This window comes from Salvelinus alpinus, chromosome 6, assembly GCF_045679555.1.
Source record: "Salvelinus alpinus chromosome 6, SLU_Salpinus.1, whole genome shotgun sequence".
NCBI classification, from domain to species: Eukaryota; Metazoa; Chordata; class Actinopteri; order Salmoniformes; family Salmonidae; genus Salvelinus; species Salvelinus alpinus.
Genome location: NC_092091.1, coordinates 59,366,424 through 59,392,894, shown reverse-complemented (window position 1 = coordinate 59,392,894; position 26,471 = coordinate 59,366,424). Strand labels below are relative to the sequence as shown.

At 46.2% G+C, this 26,471-nt stretch overlaps 2 protein-coding genes across 11 annotated transcripts in view; one reads left to right on the top strand and one right to left on the bottom strand.

The window, feature by feature from the left end:
* Positions 1 to 481: 481 nt before the first annotated feature.
* LOC139579016 (uncharacterized) lies at positions 482 to 4,575 on the top strand. Its single transcript, XM_071407221.1, has one exon. It carries the CDS (start codon positions 486 to 488, stop codon positions 1,839 to 1,841), a length of 1,356 nt encoding a protein of 451 aa, XP_071263322.1. The 5' UTR covers positions 482 to 485; the 3' UTR covers positions 1,842 to 4,575.
* LOC139579014 (protocadherin Fat 1-like) overlaps positions 4,242 to 26,471 on the bottom strand; it is a 91,368-nt gene continuing 69,138 nt past the window's right edge. For 3 of the 10 annotated variants that reach the window (XM_071407212.1, XM_071407211.1, XM_071407214.1), the window contains 17 exons: positions 23,065 to 23,454; positions 22,416 to 22,630; positions 21,369 to 21,506; positions 20,680 to 20,823; positions 19,793 to 19,990; positions 17,104 to 17,703; positions 16,192 to 16,414; positions 15,784 to 15,918; positions 15,187 to 15,344; positions 13,294 to 13,774; positions 12,768 to 12,921; positions 10,404 to 10,514; positions 9,625 to 10,268; positions 9,010 to 9,144; positions 7,367 to 7,426; positions 6,695 to 6,730; positions 4,242 to 5,962 (listed from right to left, as the gene is read on the bottom strand). In XM_071407212.1, coding sequence (XP_071263313.1) covers positions 5,292 to 5,962; positions 6,695 to 6,730; positions 7,367 to 7,426; positions 9,010 to 9,144; positions 9,625 to 10,268; positions 10,404 to 10,514; positions 12,768 to 12,921; positions 13,294 to 13,774; positions 15,187 to 15,344; positions 15,784 to 15,918; positions 16,192 to 16,414; positions 17,104 to 17,703; positions 19,793 to 19,990; positions 20,680 to 20,823; positions 21,369 to 21,506; positions 22,416 to 22,630; positions 23,065 to 23,454 — 4,493 coding nt within the window. In that variant the 3' untranslated portion in view covers positions 4,242 to 5,291. The other 7 variants (XM_071407215.1, XM_071407216.1, XR_011675662.1 and 4 more) reach the window with 6 other exon arrangements.

The window sequence follows — 26,471 nt, the reverse complement described above, 5'->3', positions numbered from 1 at the left end:
AGACTTGGATCCGATCGAACATCTCTGGAGAGACCTGAACATATCTGTGCAACTCCCCATCCAACCTGACAGAACTTGAGAGAGAAGAATGGGAGAAACTCCCCAAATACAGGTGTGCCAAGCTTGTAACGCCATACCATGAATACTCGAGGCTGTAATCACTGCCAAGGGTGCTTCAACAAAGTACTGAGTAAAGGGTCGGAGTACTGTAAAACCTAAACTGTGATATTTCAGTTTAGTTTTTTTATAAATGTGCAAAAATGTCTAAAAACCTGTTTTTACTTTCTCATTATGGGGTATTGAGTGTAGATTGATGAAGTAAAAAAACGATTTAATCAATTTTAGAATAAGGCGGTAAAGTAAAAAAAAAATGGAAAAAGGCAAGGGGTCAGAATACTTTCCGAATGCACTGTAGTTGAATAAATATAAATATTCAATATCTAATGTTGATATTTTGCGTGCTCTCACTCACTCTCAGGTTGATCATGGCATCGCACACCTTATTCTGCTGTTTCGTCTTGCTACTGTTTCTGTACACTGCCTCTACATTTCCGACCATTGATTCAATCAAGGATCTGAGAGACATATGGTACGGCAACATCTTCCCACGACATGGTCTCCATCTGCTTTACTGGTTTGTTGACCAATCAGAGATCGACATCAACCATGACATCATCCAAACCCATTTCGATCCAGCCAGAGGTGACTATGGCTTTGGTTTCTTTGATAATAACGACAGTTTCTTCCCAGCTCTGACCGATCTAAAGAGGCAAGCTTACTACGCAGTGGGGGATATCAGTAAAGCTAACTCTTGGGCCTTGCCTGAGTACGTCACTGAAAACTACTACAACTCACTGAAATCTGGCAACAGAAATAGGGACAGGATCATAGTCAGGGTTGTCCAGCCAGAAGGGTCAAGTCAAACCAGGTTGTACAAGGTCTTTGTTACTGAACTTGATCCGCTCAATGACAACCAAGCAAATTCCTTCCATCCAAATCACACGTACACCATTAGCTTCGACCTCTTACGAGAAATCCAGATGTTACAGGTCCATTGGAGGAACGACACATTGGGCGGTTTGGAGGCATTTCTGGTGCAAGCTGGGTACCAAACGTGCCCGTCACCTGAATACCAGGTCTGTTATGTGAAGTCGGTCCGATTCCAAAGGCTTCAGATGGTGGAAATGAAGACTGAGGACGATTGTCACCCGCTGAGGCTTGACGTCAAACCAGCCGAGAACGGCTACCTGAAAATGAGTTGGAGCAACCTACCAAAGTCCATCATGGACCGTTACATGGTGGTGGGGCTTTTCAAGGATGATGGTAGTCCGACCAAACTAGCTGAGTCCCCCGTCGGCAACGACACGTCCGGAACCTCTGACATTTACGTGGCCCTCAATCCCGGTCTTCAGGTCAGACTCCTCAAAAAATCTCCCTGGGACACGACCGAAAGGGAAGTCTGGCGTGGTTCCGAATTTGACGGTGCGGACGGTTTGATTCCCGTCGTCGTGAAAGGCTACGACGCCAGTCTGCAGCTCTACACTAAAAATGGCTACGCCTGCGCTCGCCTGTTCGTGAAGAAGTCCTTCGCTGACTGGAAGGAGGTGTTTTATTACTCGTGGGTAGGGTTCTACTCGGCGAACAGCGTCAGCAACAACGAGTACCAAACCTACCAGTGGGCAGTGTATTTTACTCAAGAAACTACCTCAGATGAGATACCTGAATATGATGTCTATGTTTATGAGTCCAGTATGGCCACTTCTCCAGGTGCCCAGGCCCGATTCATGCTGTCGAATTACAACGAAGTAACACGTACAGTAGCCTGGGAAAGTCAACATTAAAAACCAAACCCTGGATGAAATGTAGAGAATTTTTATGCCATGATGATGTTGGGGTCCTTGAAGCAAATGTTTATCTAAAAAAGTATTTAACTGTTGAATCATTGTTGTTATGTAACTTTAATCAGACAATACTGAAATGTAATATTTTGAGGAAACATGAATTTGAACCTTGAGTCTGATCACAAATCACTTATTTTTCTTTGGCACCCTTGTTTCATGAATATTTCTGACATAATTCTCAAAATAAAATGAAATAGTAATCAACTGTAAGCTATATCTATGATTAACATGTTCATAATGTTAAAGTTGATGAATAACTGAACATTGCAGAAATACATTAATCAGTATGCAGTCATGTTGAAGTTTGACGCATTCAACTTTTACAATACACTTGAATTTCCAATGGATCCTTAAATACATGTAATGCTTATAAGAAATGTCGTTTTACAGTGTTTATATAGTGGTGCAATTGTAGTTTGACTGTTTTTATATAGTGGTGCACGTGGGGAATGTGAATGCCCCAGATGATCTGTTTATGAAATAAATAGTTAAGTCTGTTAAGACCAATGCTTAAGGTCCATGACCTGAAGCAGCAATGTATCACTGTTTTTGCAATAAACATTAGCATTATGCCAAGTTCAAGCTAATCTGAAACAACATGATTAACAGGGATCTCAATAACACAAACATTCAGAATTTTAATAAACAAACCTCGTTTGTGGGTGGTAACAAATATGTAATGTGATTCAGTTTCTATGTTAACATGTATCGGCCTAACACACTGTCTGACTACACAATGCAGGATAGACAATTTCCTTATTATGTCACTCAAGACCATTCCAGAACAATAGGCGACACTGAGCGTAATCGAGACAGGATTGTTGTTAGATATGTCCGTAGAGATTTGACGAGAATTGACCATATTTTTATTACACATCACCTTCCATTTGAGTGCAATCAGCCAAATACGGATTACGATCAGACAAATACCTTTGAGATTCACGTCGACCTTATTAGACAGATCTGAAATCGAAATTTGCTATAATTTCTGGATTAAGCAGGATTCAAAACGAACACAAACAGTGCTTTGCATAAATGCACAGTGAAGCCAAGGAATACAGTCAGAAGGAGACCTCAGGGTGCGAAAACCCATGGGAATGTTGATTGCTAGTATGAAGCTTGAGGTCGATACTTTAGGGTGGGGGAATGCCGGAATTAGATGGAGCGTCCTACCGCAGAAGATTTTGGACTTGGGGGTGTAGGTTTTGGACAAGGAGGGTGAAGGTGACACTTTATAAAGACAACAACGGTCAGACTCAGTCTCCACAGCCAATGGCGTCTCTGACACGTGGGTGACCCTAAAAGGTCAGGCTCCTCACAAGTAAACCATGGTGGTCCAGCTATCCAGAGGAGAACATCTAGAGGGGCCCTGAGTTTGACGATGCCAATGGAGAGATGCCTGTTCAGATTTGAGGCTTCGACGCCAGTCTACAGCTCTACACTAAAAAGGGTTATACTTGGGTGGTTATACTTATATGAGACAGTTCAGAATTCATCTGGTTCATCTGAATATTATGTATATAAATCTAAATCTGATGGAAGCACGTTTCTTGGAGTGAAGGCTTGTTTCATGCTGTATAAATACAGTGAGGAAAAAGCAGTCGTTGAACCTTGAAAGGGAACAAATGATCCAAAATAAATGAGATGAACTGAAATAGAATCACATATTTAGGTTAAATCACAAATCCATTATGCAACTTGTAGGCTACTCTTTGCTCTTTTTTGCATTCGAGTCGATTCGATTCCAGCTCATCACAAATCAACTCCAGCTTGCTCTTGCGACTTGAGTGTGTTGGTGCGCTGTGACAATTGCACGGTGTGTGTTTTTAACATGAATATGGTGGTGTAACTGTATGGAACCTAATCTGATCTGTGCAGCGTGCGTGTGTGCTTTGATTGAGGCGTAGGGTGGTGTAATCGTTCATAATGTAAAGGTTGATGAATGACAAAGTATTGTAAGGGTGCAGTCATGTCGCAGGATGATGCATTCAACCTGCGCAGTAGACTTGCATTTCAACTGTCTGTACACTTTCGAGCTCGATGACATTTAACTTCCAAAGGGACGTTTATCCATCAGAACTCTCAACGGTTTTGTTATTGAGATCACTTGTTAAAGATGAGAAGCTGATTGGCAATCAATTTCATCCATCATTGCAAAACAATTGACTTCGGGAAAAAAAAATATGTTATACACATGATATTTCTATAGTTGACTTTGATGTTTACCCTGACTTGCTTTACTTAATTGCCCCTAAATAAAGTTGGATGAATAAAGTTGTATTTAGTTAAATGAAATACTTGAAACGCCAGCAGCAAATAAAAGACACAAGGCACCCAAACTATTTTTTATGAATAATTTATTGCCAGTAGGAAAGCGTGAGCTAGTGGCAGTATTCAATAAAAACCTTAACAAGACCATAGTACTGCTCACACCCACATAGACATCTGAAAAAGTCAAGTGTCTATGGATAACTTTGCACTATAAATATATTGGGTCCCATTTTCGTGGTGGAAAAATAAAGAGGTTCCAAAGTCGCCATTTACAAACAAACAAATAAAAAATAGAACAACACAAGAATATGCAGTCGCTCATCGAAGACCCTTTTTGAAATGAGCAGGAGACGATCAACTTTCAACGGATACATGGTGTTTTGGAAAAGCTGAGCTCTTCTCTCTTTTTTTAAAAAGCAAGTTTCAGTGTTTTCTTCTTGTGAATGAAGGAACAGTAAGGCTGATAATGTAGCACACCATTTAACTTGTGTTTTTTTGGGGGGGGGGAAATAAAAGCATAAAATATCTACAAAACCTAGTAAACCTTGAAATCAAAACTGTACATTTAAATTTACATTGAAAATGAACGAGGATTTGTATCAAAAATCAGTTTGCACGGTTTTACCTCTACAAATACAGATATCACCTTGTAGTGTGTGTTTTATCTATCATGATCGTTGTTGTGTCAATGGTTTTATTTATTTTTTACTTCGTAGTTGTACATCAATGTAGTTTTTCGTCAGACATTTCTTGTGCATAATTGACATTTACTTAAAGCAATGGCACAGGCAACTCAAACACAGGTATTTTTCCAGTACTGCAGGAGTTGGACTGAGTAGATAGAGGAGGCTATGGGGTCCAGTGCTGTTAAATGATATCTTCTTGAAGACACCGCCACCCAGCCAAGCAGCCTTCAGAGTAAGACCAGTCCCAACAACCCCTGTTTAGGTGAACAAATTCATTGCTCTGTGTGTGTATGTATAAGTGTGTATGTGTGTTTGTGTCAGTGTAGTATCTCTTTGTGTCGTGTGTAGTTGTAGTGTGTACATACACGGGCAGAGGGGGTTAACATAAGGTAGAGATGGGGGGGGGTTCAGGCACTTTTGTTTGGATCCAGTGTCAGACTTCAGTGTGCTGTTGGGAGTCCAGTGCGGGGATGGCCAGCCGCTCAAAGTGTCCCTCGTCACCGCTCTCATAGTCGCTCAACATGACTTCTGACTCCTCGCAGCACGCCGACATGTCCGAGCAGGAGGCCGTGGACGTGTACAGGGACATGGACATGTTGTCCAGCGCCGGCGCCTCAAAGTCCCCCCGCCCGTACCCCATGGGGTAGCCGCCCCGATAGCTGCTGGCGCCGCCCATGGTGGAGGCTGGGGTGGTGGTGGCGGCCGTGGAGCTGCCCTCTGCGTCGCTGGGGTAGTGGTGGTGCGGTAGATACTGGTTAAGGCTATAGAGCTGAGGCAGTGGTGGGCGGTGGCGTACCCCAGAGGCCAAACTCGAACCCGAGCTGCCAGGAGGTGCCAGGTCCCTCCGGGGTGGTTCCAGGGTGTCGTAGCGGTCGCCATACTCGGGCAGCGGCGGCGGGGGCAGGTCCTCGTGGGCGGGGAAGTCCTCGGGAGGCGGCGGGAAGTCGCTCTCGATGTCGTAGCCGCCGGGGTAGTAGTCAGTATCGATGGCGTTCGGGTCACTGTACAGGGGGGCCGGGGACTCCACAACCTCATACTGCGGGAACTCCTGGATTCCAGGAAGTTGAACACTTGGCATCCAATCAGATGTGTCCCAGTGGTAGCCTGTTAGACAAGGATGCAAATAATTAGACACCACAGGTCCCACCACCCTAAGCCTCAATCAAAGCACACACACTCGCACAGATCAGATGACATACATTTACACAACAGCAGCGTGTTAATGCCCACACCATGCAATTGTCACGACACACCAACACATTAAGTTGGATTCGTAAAAAAATCAACACAAAAATCACAAAACAGTTTAAAAACGCACACACATTCTTTGCAAATACACACATGTACACACACGTAGTGTAAACAAATACTACCTTAAGATGTGGTACACTTGAAACAGACACTTTTTTGTTGTTATTGCTTTTATGGAGTGGTTTGAGCGGAGATCATTTCAAAATGAGGGTGAATACGATTAGTGATTTTCAAAACACCGTTTCAAACGGTTTCTTTAAAGTTCCAGTTTTTTTTTAGTGTCAGACGTCAAAAAGGGATTCAACGTGGACAGTTATAGTTACTGGCAAAAGGGGGGGACACAAAACACATTTTAGGGTCTACGTGAGGGATTTGAACTGAAGTACTGTGACAAAATTAGACAGTTTCCATGTTTAGTTTATAACTATCGATATGATATTGTTTCGACCAAACAGTGCTTAAACATTTCCAGTCGTATTTCCTCACAGCATCTACATCATGCATGGGATTTTTTTATTGGTTGACAGTAAGTGGGGTGGGGGGGGCACCACTGGGATTCAGGCAAACAAATGACAAAATAGTCACCTCTTGGGTTCTTGAGATCATGAGCCAAAAAAGACTCTTTAGACGAGGCGAGAAGGGACAGGAGAGAGGGAGAACAAGTCAAGTTAAGAACCTGAGAGAGAGAAGCCCAGAACAAGAATGAAACATGAAGAAAAACACCTACTGTTCTGAGCGAAAATACACGCTTACAATACAGACAACAGTCGTGCCATTTTCTTAAACAGTCAACTGAGGGGCGAGGGAAATTAATCTAGCACCTTCCAAATGAAACCTTTGCTGCTCGGTTAATTAGCCAATCGTGTGAGACATTTCAATTTTGAGATTCAAATTAGGCAGCGCGATTCAAATGGCAATAACTTGGATGACAATGAGATGAGGCATATCATTGGATAAGGAAATGGCATCTCCGAGGCTTAACTCATCATCCGGACACTTCAGGACGGAGCACAAAACTACCAGACCTGGATTTCAAATAGTATTCAAAATCATTTCAAATACTTAAAACTGTGCCTGATTGAGCTTGCCCGTTGCAATGGAACCAATAGAAATGTGTTTTTAAAGTGCAAACACTCAAAGTACTTGAAAGATTTCAAATAGTATTTGAACCCAGGTCTGGAAACTACGGAACGCCACCACACAGAAACACCAGACGGCTAACAAGTATTGATTGAGGTGATAATGGTAAAAAAGTACCTTCTCCTTCCACCGAGTCAATAACAGAGTTGACAAGGTGGATTACCGTCACTATGGAGGCTTGTGAAAGGCAAGGGAAAGGAGCAGATGAGGAGAATTTAAACATTAGTACAAATGACTTGGAAAAAGAGAAGCAACCAAAAATGGAAGTGCACGTTTGCTGGGGAAACGTCAAATCAACGTTCGAGAAACGTTTCCCTACAAAAACATGTCTTTTCCCCGTGTCGCTCTGAAACGTATGGAGTTGTTGGTTGGGGGGGGGGGGGGGGGTAGGACGAAGGTGAAGACAGGAGGGTAAGACTGACTGCATGATGTCGACGTCTACAATTGGATGTTTGGGTTTCAATGGTTGGTCACAAACACAGAGGTGGAACGGGACACGGTGGAGAGGGACACAGCAACAACATACAGAGATGCTAGGGGTGCCATTGACAGTATGGAAGGAAGGATCAGAGAAATTCTCAAGGATAAAAACACCTTTCCAGCCCTAAAATAGCGAAGACTCTATTTTGTCCAAATACAGTCAAAACGAAATAATACTTCACAAAGAAGTTGAAATATTTTCTATATAGATATACTGTGATAGATATCTATGATAAATACATTAGATCAATGTATCAGAAATCCAGCATGTTTTCACGGTCAGGTTAAGGGTAAGTACAGATGAAGGTTGTGGTGATTGATGGCAAACACATTCCCTACAACCCAATGTGAAATGAGAGCAGATATGGGAGAAGAACCATCATATGTACTGTACTTTATACCCTTGCTTAATGCTCTTCACTGTCTTCCTCAAACATCCATCCGTGGCTAGATTTTGTTTAAAAAGAAACACGTGCAAAAAGAGAGACAAACAAAAAAGGGACATGCAAGTAAATAACTTAAAATCATGTTATGATGCTAATTTGCTAACTTCCTTGGCTAATGCTAATTTCCCCTCTTGTCACTTCAGCGGGGAAGCCTGTACAAGCAAGCCTGTTTTGCGGCTTGGGCTGAGTAGAGTGCGAGAGAGAACAGAAAGAGAGAGTTTTTTTTATGCCTTGGAGAATATTGCAAAAATGTAATCTTTGATCGCTTCCTTCTGTACCGAGGTGATTGAGGACTTACACGCTGACCCCTAGTTAATACCGTGTTCTGGGTCTGTGAACCGATTTGATCCAAATGGGAACTGAAGCCCCGCAGCACAGAGGGAGAGAAAAAAACACATGACCCCAGAGAGTCACCGTTGCAGCCAATCACGGCACGCAAAGAGAGATGATTAGCATGTAGCATGTATACAAGTCAACTACAGCCAAGGGGCCACTCTACAAAGAACTGCAGTCGTACAAGAACCAGACGACTTTTCCACAAGCATCCCCACGTGTGCTTTCCACTGCAAACATGCAAGAGTCTGATGTACCGCTTCAGAATTCAGAAACTATACAACCAAATTAAAATGACATATTTAGATCTATATTAAGAACAAATATGGGTCTATAAGACCAAAGGAAAACTACATTTTAAAATATACGTTTAGTACAAATATGGGTGTGTAAGACGACCAAACTTCCTTGGTTCACTTCGGGTGTAAATCAATCTAGTCAATGTATTAGGACATTTATCCCTAAACTCGCATGGTTGACCATTTCTGTTCAGATACATACCGTTATCGTCACAGGACTCGGATTGGAAGGAGCTGAGGGACTGGACCTCAGACATACTGCCCCTGGTGTTGTAGTGACAGGCACTGTCCTCCACTGGCTTCTTGGTCAAACAGTGATCCAAGTCTACTACCTTAGCTGGAGTACAGAAGCACATGCACATGCACACAGACAAACAAAGATGTAAGTTGGTGAAGTAGTATTTCCGGAAGAGACTACACACAGGGATTTGCTACATTTTTGGTTTTTGTACTTTGGTTTTAGTTTTGGACACTAGGGTTGGGAGATAATGACTAAATAGATCATTCCAGACTGTACAAATGATGTCCTTATTTATAACATCATAGTCACATTCTCATTAAATAATCTGAGTATGGCGAAAAAAATAAGGCTTTCGTTAATTCATTTAGACCTGTTGATACAGCCTAACTGATCAAACTGCACAGTTTTGATTTGTAAAGTTCAAAATGAGTATAGTCTTGTATATTACGATATACCGTCTTGCTCTTCACAATTTAGCGAAGGTAATTCCACCAACGAGCCTAAAAAAATCAATAGCAGGGAATCTACAAATTTTAATCAACAAAAAAGATATGGACTGAAGTAAATTTGCTTTACCGTCATATTCGTAGTCCCAGCTGGGCTTCTGAATGGAGTCGCTGTCGGAGACCGAGTTGGAGGGCGGCGGCGGAGGCAGGTTGGGCGCCACGCTGCACACGGCCACCGTCTTGCGGTGTCCATGCATCGTGTCCGGGTTGAACGTGCTGAACTCGGGGTGCTCGGGGATGGCCGAGCCCTCGAACGAGTTGCGGTCCAGGTTGTTGCGCGAGTCGCTGGGGATGCTGGGTGTGTACGAGCTGGGCCGAACAGGCACCTGCGGCGGAATGTCAGAGTAAATGTTCTTACAGAGCTTTGCGTCAAAGTAGGGTCGCTGGAGGAAGGAGTGTGGCGCTCCTAAGCCTCCCGGGTTGCGCTTGTCGTCGTCAGACTTGGACTTTCTTCGGCACGCCCTCTTGCGAATGACCACGAAGAGGACGACCAGGAGGAAAATGGAGGCCACAAAGACCACAATACCGATGACTTCCTCAAGGCCGATGTTCCAGGAGGTGGAGACGAACTCGTTGCGGACCTCGGAGAGGAGTTCGCATAGCCGCCCGATGTTGCCCAGGGAGCAGTTGCAGGAGTACGAGCCGTAGGTGTTCTGGCATTGGCCGCCGTTGGAGCATGGGTTCTTCAGGCACTCGTCCACATCACTGAGGCACCTGCACCGCGACAAAGGACGGGGAGGATTAGGAGACAGTAACACATAAACAGTAAAAGATAGTAGTTTGTCAAATCTACTACTGGAAAAACTGTAGCTTTGAGAAGTAACACGTCCGCCCTTTGCGCACACATACCTGTCACCCTGGAATCCCTGTTCACACTCACACACAGGACCATCCAGGCTGTCAATGCACTTCCCACTGTTTTTACAGGGGTTGTCTGTGCAGTATGGCCCCACCTGGCACCTGTAGTGGAAAATAAATATTCAATACAGCAGCCTAGACCAAAGAGTAATGAGAAATAACAATATTATTTCCTGGCAGTCATTGATCCCATGCTTAATCCTAGTATCTTAAATACTAGTATCCAATACATGCGTCATTTTATAGAGAATTATCTACAGTTGAAGTCGGAAGTTTACATACACCTTAGCCAAATACATTTAAACTCAGTTTTTCACAATTCCTGACATTCAATCCTTGTAAAATGCCCCGTCTTAGGTCAGTTAGGATCACCACTTTATTTTAAGAATGTGAAATGTCAGAATAATAGTAGAGAGAATTATTTATTTCAGCTTTTATTTCTTTCCTCACATTCCCAGTGGGTCAAAAGTTTACATACACTCAATTAGTATTTGGTGGAATTGCCTTCAAATTGTTTAACTTGGGTCAAACGTTTCGGGTAGCCTTCCACAAGCTTCCCACAATAAGTTGTGTGAATTTTGGCCCATTCCTCCTGACAGAGCTGGTGTAACTGAGTCAGGTTTGTAGGCCTCCTTGCTCGCAAACACTTTTTCAGTTCTGCCCACACATTTTCTATGGGATTGAGGTTAGGGCTTTGTGATGGCCACTCCAATACCTTGCATTTGTTGTCCTTAAGCCATTTTGTCACAACTTTGGAAGTATGCTTGGGGTCATTGTCCATTTGGAAGGCCCCTTTGCAACCAAGCTTTAACTTCCTGACTGATGTCTTGAGATGTTGCTTCAATATATCCACATAATTTTCTTTCCTCATGATGCCATCTATTTTGTGAAGTGCACCAGTCCCTCCTGCAGCAAAGCACCCCCACAACATGATGCTGCCACCCCCGTGCTTCACGGTTGGGATAGTGTTCTTCGGCTTGCAAGCGTCCCCCGTTTTCCTCCAAACATAACAATGGTCCGTTCTATTTTTGTTTCATCAGACCAGGGGACATTTCTCCAAAAAGTACAATCTTTGTGCAGTTGCAAACCGTATTCTGTCTTTTTTTGGAGCAGCGGCTTCTTCCTTGCTGAGCGGCCTTTCAGATTATGTCAGTATAGGACTTGTTTTACTGTGGATATAGATACTTTTTACCTGTTTCCTCCAGCATCTTCACAAGGTCCTTTGCTGTTGTTCTGGGATTGATTTGCACTTTTCGCACCAAAGTACGTTCATCTCTAGGAGACAGAACGTGTCTCCTTCCTGAGCGGTATGATGGCTACGTGGTCCCATGGTGTTTATACTTGCATACTATTGTTTGTACAGATGAACATGGTACCTTCAGGCATTTGGAAATTGCTCCCAAGGCTGAACCAGACTTGTGGAGGTTACCATTGTTTTTCTGAGGTCTTGGCTGATTTATTTTGATTTTCCCATGATATCAAGCAGAGGCACTGAGTTTGAAGGTAGGTCTTGAAATACATCCACAGGTACACCTCCAATTGACTCAAATTATGTTAATTAGCCTATCAGAAGCTTCTAAAGCCATGACATCATTTTCTGGAATTTTCCAAGCTGTTTAAAGACACAGTCAACTTAGTGTATGTAAACTTCTGGCCCACTGGAATTGTGATACAGTGAATTATAAGTGAAATAATCTGTCTGTAAACAATTGTTGGAAAAATGACTTGTGTCATGCATAAAGTAGATGTCCTAACCGACTTGCCAAAACAATAGTTTGTTAACAAGACATTTGTGGAGTGGTTGAAAAACGAGTTTTAACGATTCCAACCTAAGTGTATGTAAACTTCCGACTTCAACTGTATATTTTTGCATGTCATTTCAGCGCTCAATGCCCTTTCCTAAAGATCAACGCTTCAGTTTTTTATCAACACGAGCTCAGGCTCGATTTTAATTTCAGAGTGAGCTAGTAGAGAGCTAACGTTTTACGCTTGATGGAGAATACTGAGCCCTGGGCATGAGCAAAAAACTATTACGGAATGATGGATTTGGGAACGCAGATAAGCCGAGATCGTTTCCTCCGCCAATATTTCTACAACACATACCAAAACAGAATATATATATTTTTTGAAAGATTTGGTCCAAACATTGAAATTGGTAAGAGGGCATCATTTTTTTAATACCATGTTTATAACAAGTAACACATCATTATATCTGTCAGCTTTAACCGGCACTATGTTAGCAAAAGTTAGGAAAAATGTCTCGTCTGAGCTCCCAAATCTATAATTCAATTTGAACCCTTAAACAGTCACTATGGAAATATAAGTATCATATCTATGACTGAGACAGATCCATACCGTTGTCCCGAGTACTGCCCTCTGCACTGGCAGTAGAGGTCGGCGCCGCGTGGCACGCAGGTCCCCCCGTACAGGCAGGGGTTTGAGGCACACGGGCTGATGCCAATCTCACAGTGAGTACCCATGAACGAAGCCTTGCACTTACAAAAGTAACCTGTGGAAATAGCAGAGAAGGCATAAGAAAAAAGGTAGGACATGCTTATTGTACTTCTAAGGTCATTTCTTGATGTCTGTGTTCACAGGGCTCCTGGGGAGAAATATCATTCGTCTTTGTGTTTATTAGAATAGAGGCGCTGGACAGACTGAGGGATACAGATTGTGGGTTAAACGGGTTTGGCTTGAGGAATGAAGATTACAGCTGTATACTTTAACTTTGGGTTTCAGAAACACACATTTGGATGATAAAGTAATCATCTTTAAATAATCCAACGTTGAGCATTATAAGCACACTAGGTTGAGGAGCATGACTAAGCAACTTGAATAAACACAACACCAAGCGACAACAACCACAACAGGAGCTCCGTACCTCCGTTGGCCAGTGAGGAGCAGCTGCCCCCGTTGGTGCAGGGGTTGCTGGAGCAGCCCTCGGCGGCGGGCGCCAGCACACACCCGGGCGCCACGTCCACCACGTCCTCCAGCACGGCGTGGGCACCACGCGCCTTGGTGTTGAGCGGCAGCTCTTGGCCGTTGAGCACGATGGCTTCCACGCAGCCTCGGAGCCCATTGGTGACGGGCAAGCTGCGACCGTGGCGCCCAGCGGTGGAAGAGGCGTGCTGGCGCACATGCCCGCCGAAGTAGACGCTGTTGTCCAGGTTGAGTGTGCGCAGAGTACCGGGCGCTGTGCCTGAGGCGGCGTGCACGCGGTCCAGGACTAGTTTGGCGTAGTTGCCATCCACCTCAAGGGTGACCGTGTGCCAGTCGCCGTCGTTGACCTGGGTGCTGTGTACAGAGACGATTCCCGGGCCGCTGCCGCAGTCAAACTTGTACTGCAGGCGGCCATTCACAATCTGATAGAAGGAGAAAGTGGGAGAGAGAGAGAGAAGTTAGGCCCCGTCCAGATTGAACAGTTAGTCTCTACCCCCCATAGGAACTTCTGTAGATCTAACCAGACTGGATAAATATAAGCAATATGGCTAAATGTTCACCTAGCCATGGTGGGGCTACCATGATTAAGCAATAAGGGCACGATAGGGTGTGGTATATGGCTATTATACCACTGCTACGGGCTGTTCTTAACTGATTACCAACGTAATTAGAGCTGTAAAAATAAATGTTTTGTCATACGCGTGTTATACGGTCTGATATACCACGGCTGTCAGCCAAATCAGCATTCGGGGCTCGAACCACCCAGTTTATAATAATGTTTATACCTTGAGATGCATAATGTGAATGTTAAATTGGAGTTCCACGAAGAGCACAATCTCGTACCATTGACTACTGTACAGTCTACACACGCAGATAATTAACACTATATTACTACTATTCTCAGTATCTAGTCTAGGGTACAGTATCTTACAGTCAACCGGGGCAGCTCCGGCAGGGCAGAAATTTGACAAACTGACTTGTTGGAAAGGTGGCATCCTATGACGGTGCCACGTTGAAAGGCACTGAGCTCTTCAGTAAGGCCATTCTACCACCAATGTTTGTCTATGGAGATTGCATGGCGGTGCGCTCGATTTTATACACCTCATACACCAGCAACGGGTGTGACTGAAACAGCCGAATCCACTCATTTAAAGGGCTGTCCACATACTTTTGTACATACAGCGTATCTTACCGTATGACATTATGTCTTGTGATATTCAGGCTAACCCTAGGACGTGTCCCAAATGGCACCCTTTTCCCTATATAGTGCACTACTTTTCACCAGAGCCCTATGGGCCCTGCTCAAAAGTAGTGCACGACGTAGTGAACAGCTGATCCTCTGGCAACCAGACAGTACCACAGAGAGGAATGTGTGAGAAAGTGCTTTCCGCTTCCCTCCCAGCATTCCCTTCAAATAGCACGGCTGTGTGTTGTTTTACAGGAGGCCCACCACCGCATTCCCAGAGCCCTTTCACGTGAGGATGAAAAATGGCCGACTAAGACAACCAGCACACAGCAGGGTGGCCCCCCAGGGGAGGTCCTGGCAGCTAGCGCTTATCAGGCCGTTTCCTACACAGGATAACATGGGCTAATACGGGGACTGGGCATGAGACTGGGAGCTGGAGCAGCAGACTCAGAATAAATAGGATAGTACCCATAGCACAGACAAGAAAGGGGTTTGTTTACTGCGATTTCATGCCCAAGCCGGGGAAAAAACTATGGTGGACTTGAAATGGTGTTGGGAAGGAGATCTTTTATCATCTGTAGCTAGTAGCTAGAATCTGGCGCTCTGTCACATGAACACGACGCACACTGTGTTTGATCTTTGACCCACCTCCAGGATGCTATAGTCGGTGCCCTTGGCGTACATGACGGTGGCGTGGCTGGAGAAGGTCCTCAGCCTGAGGGACAGCTTCATCTCCTCCTTATTCTCATTCTCCAACAAACGGTACTTCACATAGCCCGTCCCGCTGAACGTCAGGGACTGGCCATCTGAGAGGGGAGGAGGGGGGCGGGGGGGTAAAGAGAGGTAAGGATAAGTATGTGGGGGAGAGAGATAGTGGAGGGAGAGACTGATAACTAGGCAGTGAGTACAGAGACAAAACAAACAGTAGGTTCATATATACTCATTTGACAGCTTCATATCAGTGAGCGAGAGAGACTGAGAGAAAGAGAGAGATTGAGAGCTAAGGAGATAGAGAGAGAGGGAGAGAGAGTAAGGGAGAGAAAGAGAGAGAGGGAGATCGAGAGCGAGGGAGATAGGGAGAGAGAGAGAGATAGCAAGGAGAGATAGGGAGCGAGGGAGAGCGAGAAAGAGTGAGAAAGCGAGGGAGAGAGAGAGAGAGAGAGCAAGAGAGAGGGAAAAAGAGTGAGAGAGCGAGGGAAAGAGTTAGAGAGAGTCAGACAGGATGAGAGGTGTGTCTGGTCTTACCGGAGCACTTGCCCTGCTTCCCACCATCTGGACACACACAGCTATACCTGGCCTCCTTCCGGTCTGCCACACACTCCATGCCCTCTGGACAGGGGCTGGCATCACACAGCTTGTTCACCGTGGGACATTTTCCACCTGGAACAACAACGTACACGGGTTGAGATGAAGCCAGGATGACGTGGGGTCAGGGGGTAGGGGTGTGTGGGGTGTGGTGGTTTAGGTGTGTCTGTGTGTGATGGGGCGGGTGGGGTAAAGGTGTGTGTGTTGTGTGTGTGCGTTTTGTGTGTTTGTGTGTTTTGTGTGTGTGTGTCTGTTTATGCACATCTATGCCTATATGTGTGTGTGTTCGTGTGTGTCTCCGTGTGTGTGTGTTTAGGCCTATGTACGTCTCTGTGTGTCTGTCAGTACCTTCACATTGACAGGTCGCCGTGCGCTGGTGTCGTGGCGTGACGAAGCTGAGGCGGGCCGTGCTATAGGTGGACATGGTCGTCCTGTCCAGGCTGATGACCTCGTCGCAGAAGCGCAGTGGGCAGTCCACGCCGGCGCACAGCTTCTTGACCACGCGCACGATGCGCACGCCCGTCATTTCCTCGATGACCGCCGCAGACGAGTTGAGCTTGCGGAAGACCACCTGGAGGAGCAATAGGGAAGACGTTAAAAAGGCAGAACGATCGACTTGAAGTCCTTACACGGACATATTCATTTAAATGTAACATCGTGCGGCGAACTCAGGGGTAGCCGGGACTCTTGCCGGGACTCTAATTCGGGACCAGCAACCGTCAACCCGACCGTTTAGCCATTACACCAAGAGATCTACTAAAGTTGCTAGATGTTATTTTGATGTGCGCCGCCTAATGGTCGCGTTGGATTATTCTTCATGTTGAATTCTAGAGTTCTGATTCTATTTCACAACTGTAAGTACATTCCGTCAATTTCGACGGGTGCCTGGCTTCTTTTCTTAGTTTTATGTTCGTAGAAGAAAGACAGCCATTTTAAAAAGCTATTTATACATAGTTTGCCATATTATATGTTAGGAGAAAGCTAATATCACTATCATCATTATTACAAGCATTTTATTGCATTATATTATGACATATGTTATTATTAATCAGTATCATAACCTCATTGGCTAGTGAAAGAAAGTCACTATCGTTGCTACATATTGATAACGTGTGTGATTGATAACGTGTGTGAGTGCTGATTTAGAATCAGTTTTGCCTTTCAGATCACCATTAACAGGACAGAGCTGGACAGGGGGAGGAGCTGATCCTAGATCAGACGTTTTTTTTTGTGAATACGAGCCGTGGTCATGGTTCTTACCTCCTGTGGCTGGTAGGGACTCCCGGACTTCTCCAGAGCCAGTAGAACATCCAGGTCTCCTGTCCCCTGCTCTGAGGGCTGCAGACTAACCAGCTGCACCTCACTGCGTCTCACCCCCGCTATGTTCCTCAGCGCCCGCTGGAACGTCCGCCAGTAGTCGCCGACGAACTCCTCGGGGGCGATGGCGGCAAAGCGCACGGCGATGGAGTTTTCCAGCGCCTGGCGAGTCGCCTGGCGCACGTGCACGTTCACGTCGGCCGTCGCCGAAAAGCGGCCGTCGCTGACGGTGACGTTGAGCGGGTAGTGGCCCACATCGAGCGGGCGCCGGGCGATGACTTTGCCGTCCGTGGCGGAGACGGTGAACAGAGCGTCTTCGTCGTTATCCGAGGACGATGAAGGCGCGAGACTGTACGTTAGCGTGTCGTAAATGTCCTGGTCGGTGGCGTGGATTTTGCCGAGCACGCCGCCGGGGTACTCCTCGCCGGCGACAGAGATGTAGATGTCCAGCGGGAAGACGGCGGGTGGGTAGACACTCTCGTCGATGACCCGGATGCTGATGTAGGCGGCGGAGAGGAGCTGGGGCTTGCCGCTGTCAGCCACCTGAAGGGAGGAATGGGAGAGGGATAAGTCACACTCTGCGTCTGTTGCAAGAGAGAGAGAGACACAAGTTGTGCGGTGACCCAACTAAAAGCTTTCATGTGATTATCAAAAACTCTACACCTGCATTGCTTGCTGTTTGGGGTTTTAGGCTGGGTTTCTGTACAGCACTTTGAGATATCAGTTGATGTAAGGTTATATAAATACATTTGATTTGATACTAGGACTCAGGCCCAGTTATAAAATGTCTCCGAAACTTGAGACACAAACTTAAGCACCCATTTTCATCCATTCATCAAGTTAACGAACGCATCATTTCTAACAACGGATGAGCCCAAATAACTGCCACCATTTTGGCAATAACGTTAACGCAGACCGACCCAACTATCACTCTGCAATCCCCACATCACCTACACACGGGCAATAGCATAAAACACACCAGACCTATGATTGACCATCACTTCTTCAGCTGCGTGGTAGTGTGCTTGTTTATTGTACTGCATCGTAGCCAAATCGTTAACTTATCTTCCGAGAGAGCTTAGAAGAACATCCAAATGACATACAGAGTACAGCAAAAACCCAAGACACATGTTGAAAAGTACTTCATATCTCTGCCATTCAAATCGCTGTATGTCTGTACGCAGCTCCACTTTCCCACGGTAGAGGGAGCTGACGCTCTTCCATTCTCCTAAGGCTGAACCTCCCCGTTCATCGACACCCAGGTCCAAAAGTACTGCCTGCAGAACGACTAAAGGGCCTACGTGCTCAAGACGAATAAACACCCACCTGAATTTGAGAGGGCGTTTACACGTCCAGAGGCGCTGCAGCATTTTGAGTCCGTCCTGAAAGTGACATCGCCAAACCCACAAACAAAAAAAAACTGAACCCGGAGCGTTCAGGAGGATTGCCAAACGTTCAGAGAGAAATACACCGTGTAGAACAGATGGAATTGTCTGTCAGACAGAGTAGGGGGAAACCGTCTCGGCTCTATTCAATCTATTTCTATCTGCGGCGTTCCGAACGTTAGTCGGAGTCGAGGAATCGCACTTCTTTCTCATCCGCCTACTCCTTTTCTCCTCGGGGAGAGAGAGAGGACAGTAGTTCACCGACTGGCAACACGCGAGCTGGCTGCAGAGCTCTCCACTATGCCTCTCATGTGAGACATTCTGCCTTGCACTCTGATTCACTCGGTGCGACAGAGGGCAGCGGGATTTAAAAAAAATACATGGTGATTATTTCGATTTGACACTATAGATCTTGTCATCATTATGATGTTTCTAAGAGAGGTTTACCACAGTGGGCAGCTGCAGAGGAGACTGTTTTCCACAGTTTTCCACTCTCCCTTCTGAGAGAGGAGGGAGAGAAAGAGAGGTAAGTATAAGTATTATGGAGGAGTAGAGGTGGTGGAGAGAGAGAAAGAGAGCAAGAAAGAGAGACACAGAGAGAGAGAGAGAGATACCGAGAGAGAAAGACATACAGAGATAGAAAGTTACAGAGAGCAAGAAAGGGAAATACAGACAGAGAGACACAGAGAGAGAAAGAGAGATACAGAGAGAGAAAGAGAGTTACAGAGAGAGAGTGAACGAGAGATACAGAGGGAGAAAGAGTTACAGAGAGAGATACAGAGAGAGAAAGAGAGATAGAGAGAGAATGAGAGAGAGAGATCCAGAGAGAGAGAGTTACAGAGAGAGAGAGAGTGAAAGAGAGAGAGAGAGAGTAAACGAGAGAGAAAGACTTACAGAGAGAGATACAGAGAGAGAAAGAGAGTGAAAGAGAGAGAGTGAAAGAGAGATACAGAGGGAGAAAGAGTTACAGAGAGAGATACAGAGAGAGAAAGAGAGCTACAGAGAGAGAGAATGAGAGAGAGATACAGGGGGAGAAAGAGAGAAAGAGAGAGAAAGAGAGAGATAGAGAGAAAGAATGAGAGAGAGAGATCCAGAGAGAGAAAGAGTTACAGAGAGAGGGGGAGATACAGAGTGAGAGAGATAGACAGTAGGAGGGAATGAAAGAGAAAGTGAAGGATGCAGTACTAGAAGGAGAGAAAGTGTCCAACCAACACCATGCCTTGTCTCTCCATACGCTCCCACAGTACCTGGACATTCAGCAGGTAGTTCTCCTTGGTCTTCCTCTTCAGTTCTTCCACCACCAGCAGTGCCCCCTGTTGGTTCACCTCGAACACACCGCCCTCATTGCCATCGATGATGGCGAAGACAAACGGCGGCCCGTTGTGCGTGGCGTCCCGGTCAGTCACAATGAGCTGGACAACGCTGGTCCCCGTTGGACGATTCTCCTGCGGGAAAAGGAAGTGGTTGAGACTTACTATTCAGGGGTACTGTAGGCAGTAACGAATGCTTGTTACGTTTTTAGGTGTGTGAGAGAGCTGGAGAGGGGATTTTATGTGGGAATCAATCTTGTGAAGCAATCTTTTTCTTCCTCGAAGGCTAAGTGTGTGTGTGTGTGTGTGTGTGTGTGTGTGTGTGTGTGTGTGTGTGTGTGTGTGTGTGTGTGTGTGTGTGTGTGTGTGTGTGTGTGTGTGTGTGTGTGTGTGTGTGTGTGTGTGTGGACGCAGATACCAAATCCCTGTATCAGATTTGAGAGTTTCTCCGAAATGACGTTTCTGGTTTTCACTGCCGGCTCCTCAAAAGTAAAGACAGAGATACCTGACGGTACATCAACTATCCTTATTTGCCCAATCTCTCCCTCCTCTCGTCTCTCCCTTCCTCCCTGATACAAAAAAAATGTAGCTTTCCTCCTTATTAACTCTCATCTTTCGAATCCTTACACCTTCATCCTTCCTTCATCTCACCCCGTCTTTCTTCACTTCCACCCCTCATCCCTCCCTTCCTCTATCCTCTCCTCTCACCAGCTCTTCTCTCCATCTTTACCAGCACCTTCCCCTCTATACCACCTTCACTACCCTCCTCCCTCCCTCCCGCTCTCTCCTTCCATCCATCCCTGCCACCCTCCCTCTCTCCTCACCTGGATGATGAGGCTGTAGTTGGCAGGGGAGAAGAGGGGCTGGTTGTCGTTGACGTCAGACACGTCGATGTTGACCGTGGCGCTGCCGGAGCGGGCCGGAACGCCGTTGTCCGATGCCAGCACCGTCAGGGTGTATCCCGATGTCTGACGGGGGAGGGAGGGAAGAGGGGTGGGGGCGAGAGAAAGAGGGAGGAGAGAGAGAGAGAAAAAGAGAGAGAATTAATACTTCACTCTGTAATGCTTTTGTAAGCGATAATGCAAAGCTGACTGGTAAACTGTATCTGCTATTAATTTAGATTGCAGTGTAGTGTCACTGAAGACAGAATTAGATGTCCACACACACAAACACATATATTTAGACACACACACACAACAATGAATATGTGAAGTAGCTTAAATACATTCACACACACACACACACACACACACACACACACACACACACACACACACACACACACACACACACACACACACACACACACACACACACACACACACACACACACACACACACACACACACACACACACACACACACACACACACACACACAGAGAGAGAGTGAGTGAGTGAGAGAGAGACTACCCCAACCCCCACACAGACATTTCACAGACATTTCACAGATATGCATTTGAATGTATTTACATCAATGCCCATCCATTACAGAGATGAATGTTTCACCATACCGTCTCTCTGTCTAGCTGGCGTGCCACTTTGACCTCTCCCCTGATTGGGTCAATGGTGAAGGGACTGCCCTGGTTCCCCTCCACGATGGAGTAACGCACGTGGTTACAGGCTGGCCCGTCTGCATCCTCCGCCATCACCTACGACCCGGGAGAACAGGAGAGAGGAAGAGTCACGGCCAGCCGCCGAGGACGACCCACACACACAGGGCGTAGACTTACACACACACACACACACACACACACCTGCTCTGACACGAGACAGCGGGACACAGATGTTCACACACAAGCACACACACACGAACCTGGGCTGTACAGAAAACGGATCCCAGGGGAAATCATGGGGACCGAGAGGATTCGCACGTGTGTGTGACACGGGCAGGTGTAGAAATCCCATTTTTAACCACGGATCATTTCCATTCAGGTTGATTAGACACCGTTGATAAATGGACACGGGGGGGAAGAAAGAGGGAGTGGAGGGGTGAGGGAAGAGGTGGTGGGATGTATAGAAAAAGGGGAGCGAGAAAGGGACGGCTCAGTGAGTCACCCATCGTTAACTCATCAGTGTGTGTGTGTCTGCTACAGTAGGGTGAACACGAAGTGAGGAGGACCTCATTTAACTGCTAAACCAGAAGGTGATCTAACACAGCAACTGATACGTGACGGACAGAGACAGAAAGAGATACAGAGAGAGAGAGATAGATACAGAGAGAGAGAGAGAGAGAGAGAGAGAGAGAGAGAGAGAGAGAGAGAGAAACTGAAAGACTAGTTAAGATAGAGGGGTGAAATAATGGGATGGGGTGTACAGTGATTGAAAAGGTATTTTAGGAGGGGGAGGGAAATGGAAGAAAAATGACAAACGCGACAGAAGCGGACTGCCTATACAACGGTAGCGGACTCACTGCAATGAAAAACATCTCTAGGTTCGAACGCAAACCAAACAAACTCTAATATATACATTCAGCAAATTTGTAGGCTTTTTCTCTCTTCTAGTTGCGAAGGGAAACACCAGACCAAACGATCAGAACGGTCACTCATTGGTCAACTCACCGTCACCACCGTCTTGCCGGGCTCGGCGTCCTCGGCCACCACGGCTGCGTAGGTGGCCTGGCCGAAGGCGGGGCTGTTGTCGTTGACGTCCGTTAGGTTGATGTTGACCGTGGCCATGTCGCTGAGCGGCGGCGTGCCCCCGTCCGTGGCCTCCACCGTCAGGTAGTACTCGTGGGACGCCTCAAAGTCCAGCGGCTCGATGACGAAGATGTCACCTGCAGGGGAGACGAAAGACGGAGAGGGGGGATAGGTTACGTTACCGTCCAACGTACACAACGGAAACTACGCAGGTCGACGTTAACTGAGCGACTTCCCCTTAGATAGGCCAGCTGCAAAGTCAATACTGGCTCTATTGCAAAAATTCAGGAAAACTAAACTGCGATTTTTGGTCTTAAGTAAAGGTCAGGCATTAGGGTTAGCAGCGTGGCTAAGGTTAGGGTTCAAATCAGATTTGATGACTTTGTGGCAGTGCCAGCTAGTGACCACTCTGCAGAGCTGCCTCCAGAACAACATTCATTAAGAAAAAACAGTAACCTGGTACAAATACACACAAAGAGGTTGGAGAAGATGATAGTCATACTATGGTGCCCCAGGTGACTGGGGAGACACATAAAGAAGAGGGGGGGGAGAGAGAGAGAGAGAAACATACCAGTCCGAGGGTCGACACTGAACATGCCATGCTCGTTCCCGCTCACGATGGCGTAGGCGATCTCCCCGTTGGCCTCGATGTCCCGGCTGGCGGCGTGCACCCTCAGCAGCTGCGTGCCCACCGCCACGTCCTCCGAAACGCCCGCCACGTACTCGCGGTGCTCGAACACGGGCGGGTTGTCGTTGATGTCCAGCACGGAGACCGTGACGCGGGAGAGGGACGAGAGGCGGCGGGGGGAGCCTTGGTCGGAGGCGCGCGCTTTGAGCTCGTACACGGCCCGCGCCTCGCGGTCCAGGGGCTTTTGTAACGCGACGACGCCGGTACGCTCGTCCACGGAGAAGTGGCCGTCGGCTGAGTCGGCGAGGGAGTAGAGGATGTTGCTGTTCAAGCCTGGGAGGAGACAGAGAGAGATCATGTTAAAAAACATATACACTAAAATCAAGGTAATGTGTAGAGTCTGATCATCTGATATAAGAGCAGTATACTAATGTTCTTCTGAGTGGCAGTTCATTATCGCTTTGTGGCCGTTCATTATCGCTTTGTGGCAGTTCATTATCGCTTTGTGGCCGTTCATTATCGCTTTGTGGCAGTTCATTATCGCTTTGTGGCAGTTCATTATCGCTTTGCGTTTGTTGGAAAGGAAAACCGTAAACAATCCAAACGTCATCTGCATTGTACTTCCTCAGCAGTACAGCCACACACTCGTGAGTACCGATACTTTTTCCACATCAGCCTTTCAACACAATATACCCTTTTCACCAACCGAAAGCATTACCAACGCAAACACGCACGTCACGTCGCACCTTGTAATAACACCTTGCCGCCTCCCGACAGGGCGGTCCAAAAACGAGACAGAGACGGATGTGGACAATAACCATAATGCCTTTTTTGCAGGTGGCCCACATCTCTCTCTCACACACACACACACATATTCCCCTCCTCTGAGCATCTCATTACGACTAAAGAGACTCGGCCTGCGTCCCAAATGGCCCTCTATTCGACAGTGCACTACTTTGGACCAGGGCCCTATGGGTCAAAAGTAGTGCACTACAAAGGGAACAGGGTGCCGTTTGGGATGCAGTTTTTGTCTGCGGGAGCCCGGTTTACTGCCACCTGTTGGTCCCAGTCACCCGCGCTTTTAACAGACCAAATTACTCGGCCGACGGAAATTGCTTGATGACGTTGAAGTGGATCGCGCCAAATCGTTAAGCAATCTGGACTCACGTCACCAGACGAGTACACTTCACATCCAGTCTTCTGGAGGTTTCCTCCAAGACTCTGGGTCCGATTCAACCAGACCTGATTTTGCAATGTTTATGCTGTACCTTATAAAACTGCTATTAAAAACGACGCTACTACTTTCATCTTGCATCGCTATCTGGGCATCTAAAACCAGTCTGCCATTTTACTTCACCACAGGCCAACTAAATGTTCACATGCTAACTGACTAACTCCACATTCTGCACCGTGCGTTTGATTGAACTGCGCCTTCTGACGACAGCATTCGTTGAGCCTTTATCGACGGCGGTAGGAAAGACCTCGACCCAAAGTGGCAAGAAAGCTTGTTTACGTCTAGTATGAGCCGCATGCACGCTGTTTACCCAATCGAACGAGGGACAGCACAGACAAGGAATAGACCCGAAAAGAAACCACTTTAAGAAAATAGCAACTGGGGAGAGATGGGAAGAGATAGGGGGATAGAGAGGAAAGAGATGGGAAGAGAGATAGGGGGATAGAGAGGAAAGAGATAGGGGGATAGAGAAGAAAGAGATGGGAAGAGAGAGATAGGGGGATAGAGGAAAGAGATAGAGATATAGAAGAAACAGAGAAAGGAATGTTTCAGCATAACTTCTCCCTTTAACGCCAATTATGGTCACCAACCAGCTTCCTGGTTTGTCTGGTTCTTTCCCCCAGACCACTTTGAGAAACGACGCCATGGCAGTGGGCACACAGCAGGGGCAATGACGCGAGTAAGTTTCAAAGTGGCAAACATCTTCAACCCAAACGAGCCGGTCTAGATAGCACAACTGGTGCAGGGAACTGGCCGTCCTCGAAATGTGTCAACATTTGAAGCAAAGAGATACTCGAGTCTCAAATGTTGATGATGTCCCCCCCCCCCCGAATAGTGAATGATTCCTCTATCTATCTGACAATGGAGGTCTGACACGCACGCACGTGCACACGCGCACACCAGACAGTGGAGTTATGCATACTGATGAATCAGCCCAATGGCAGCTGGCTGAGTGAGAGAGGACTGTGTGACCTGGACTGTGGCAAAACGGGTATCTTGTCTCGTCAGAGTCGTCATCGACGGCATCGACTTTGTTATTTCTCTGCAGGGCAGTGTGTGTGGGGCTCTTCAGCTCTCCTGGCAACACGGGCATACGTCAGCCAATGCACCTTTTACAAGGCTGGCAATAAAAATACAAACTACAACTACAGATCTGTGTATGTGATACCAACACGTGTGAAAGGAGTGCAAATCTCTCTCTTTCTCTTTCTCTCATTTCAAAAGGGCTTTATTGGCATGGGAAACATATGGTAACATTGCCAAAGCAAGTGAAATTGATAATAAACAAAAGTGAAATAAACAATAAATAATAGATTTTTTAAATTAATTAACAGTAAACATTACAGTTCCAAAAGAATAAAGACCTTTGTCTATATACAGTGTTGCGATGTGCAAATAATTAAAGTACAAAATGGAAAATAAATAAACATAAATATGGGTTGTATTTACAATGGGGTTTGTTCTTCACTGCTTGCCCTTTACTGGTCACGACTTGCTGCTGTGATTGCACACTGTGGTATTTCACCCAATAGATATGGGAGTTTACCAAAATTTGTTTTCGAATTCTTTGTGGGTCTGTGTAATCTGAGGGAATTATGTGTCTCTAATATGGTCATACATTTGGCAGGAGGTTAGGAAGTGCCGCTCAGTTTACACCTCATTTTGTGGGAAGTGTGCACATAGTCTGTCTTCTCTTAAGTGCCAGGTCTGCCTACGGCGGCCTCTCAAAATAGCAAGGCTATACTCACTGAGTCTATACATAGTCAAAGCTTTCCTTAAGTTTGGGTCAGTCACAGTGGTCAGGTATTCTGCCACTGTGCACTCTCTGTTTAGGGCCAAATAGCATGCTAGTTTGCTCAGTTTTTTTGTTAATTCTTTCCAATGTGTCAAGTAATTGTTTTTGTTTTCTCATGATTCAGTTGGGTCTAATTGTGTTGCTCTCCTGGGACTCTGTCGGGTCTGTTTGTGAACAGAGCCCCAGGACCAGCTTGCTTAGGGGACTCTTCTCCAGGTTCATCTCTCTGTAGGTGATGGCTTTGTTATGGAAGGTTTGGGAATCGCTTCCTTTTAGGTGGTTGTAGAATTTAACGGCCCTTTTCTGGATGTTGATAATTAG